Source organism: Arachis ipaensis, chromosome B03 (genome assembly GCF_000816755.2).
Source record: "Arachis ipaensis cultivar K30076 chromosome B03, Araip1.1, whole genome shotgun sequence".
Classification (NCBI taxonomy): domain Eukaryota; kingdom Viridiplantae; phylum Streptophyta; class Magnoliopsida; order Fabales; family Fabaceae; genus Arachis; species Arachis ipaensis.
In genome coordinates, this window is record NC_029787.2 from 74097502 (window position 1) to 74099271 (window position 1770).

At 32.9% G+C, this 1770-nt stretch overlaps 1 protein-coding gene across 1 annotated transcript in view; it reads right to left on the reverse strand.

The window, feature by feature from the left end:
- The window catches only part of LOC107630565 (vacuolar protein sorting-associated protein 54, chloroplastic), a gene marked incomplete in the record, with an annotated part of 19911 nt that overhangs the window by 9084 nt on the left and 9057 nt on the right, over positions 1–1770 (reverse strand). Inside the window, 2 exon segments of the mRNA XM_021118986.1 lie at positions 814–902; positions 1019–1175. Of these exon segments, the coding sequence (XP_020974645.1) occupies positions 814–902; positions 1019–1175 (246 nt within the window).

Genomic DNA, 1770 nt, shown 5'->3' on the forward strand with positions numbered 1-1770 from the left:
TTTCATCATAATAGATAAAAAGAAAATATATATTAAATATTGATTTATATTAATTTTATTAAAATATTAAATCAAACATTTTTCTACTTTACTATCTAAACATAATTTATATTAAATGTTCTAAACATGAAACTATATCTATTAAAATATTTTCTATTTATGAAATCTGTTATCTGTAATTCAAAACAACTAATATTTAATAAACCCTAAGTAGGCAAGCATCTTGAGTTTATAAATAACACATCTTCCTAGCAGGGGTCGTACCAAATGAGATACATAATCTTGTCAAAAACTGGACCTACCTAGCACATCTGTTTAACTTCATGAAGAAAAGTGGGGGACAAGATATCAACTAAAGCACAGAGCAAAATACATCAGCTGACAAAAAGTAAGTCAGGCAGTAACAAAGCAATCCAATCTCATTGATGTGGCAACCAAATTAAAACAACCACGATATGAACACGAGTGCAGCCCCAACCCCAAGTAAGAAGGAAAAAGATCAAAGTCAGAATCAAATATACCAACAGACAACAGAAACTGAACAGTGCCAAAGCAAGCTGACATCCATTTAATAAATAATTTAAACCAAACAAGAAGATACTATTTCAATTTGCAAAGCTAATTTTGCAGTCAAGGAGTCCATATTTGTTTGTGGATCATTGTACATGTGTTCTTGCAATAGCAGCAACAGATCATAGATCCACATAAATTTTTCAGTTAAAATAATATAAATTATTAAATGTAAACATTTCAAAATATGCAAGAATTCTAGGATAGAATATAGATGGGCGAAACAGGTCAAGTAAAACTTACCTCTACTATCATGAAAATAGCACTAAGAAGATGCACGAAGCAATCAGATGATAGGCTCCTCAACTTGCTAGCAAGTGATGCACCACCACCTGAATCATTATTTAACATTGGAAGGTTGATAGTAGTATAGAACCTAGAATATGATGGGGTGAAAAAAAGAATGTATCCTCTCACAATAGAACATGATTTACGTTAAAGATCTCACCATCTGCATCTACAGCTCTGTCTCCAGAAAAGAACTCTAAATCTGAACCTCGTGCAACAAGAACCGGAAGCAACTCAGCAACAGCAGTCTTAATAGCACTCTTCATATCAGTAGTTAGAGTATCCCGATAGATCCTCAGAACAGAGGGAAGTTTAGCCTACAAATAAAGGACTCGTTTAACCAATTTAAAGTAGTTTACAGAGATAGCATTAATAATTAAAGTGATATTTCTCAGAAAAGCTATTTAATGTAAAGCTCGTGATATTTTTAATGGACTTTCCATCTTAAACATGTTGGAGACTGAAAAGCTGTGCTTTATAGATAAATCTTTTGTTTTTTCTTGCTTTTGTATAGGGGAACCCTTATCCCCAATTTGTATTATACTTCTCCTCATCTTAATGAAATTCCCTTTTTTTTAATCCCAAAACAATATTTCTAAGAAAAGCGAAATCATGTTATAAAAGAATATTAAAGAAAAGATGCATACAACAAACAATAACAAAGCCTTATCCCACTAGTTGGGGTCGGCTAAAAGCAAAGATGCATAATCCTGCATAAAGAAATACCGACAGAGCTAAAACACATCCAACCATGAAGTTTGACAAACAGCTCTAACCAGAAGAACAAGAGTGAATGAAAAAAAAGGGGGGTAAAAATACCTGCCTCATTCGGGGGGGGGGGGGGGGTTTTTTTTTTTTTTTTTGGGGTTTATAAGGATTTCATAAAGTCGGAGTATCTAAAATGTTATGTCC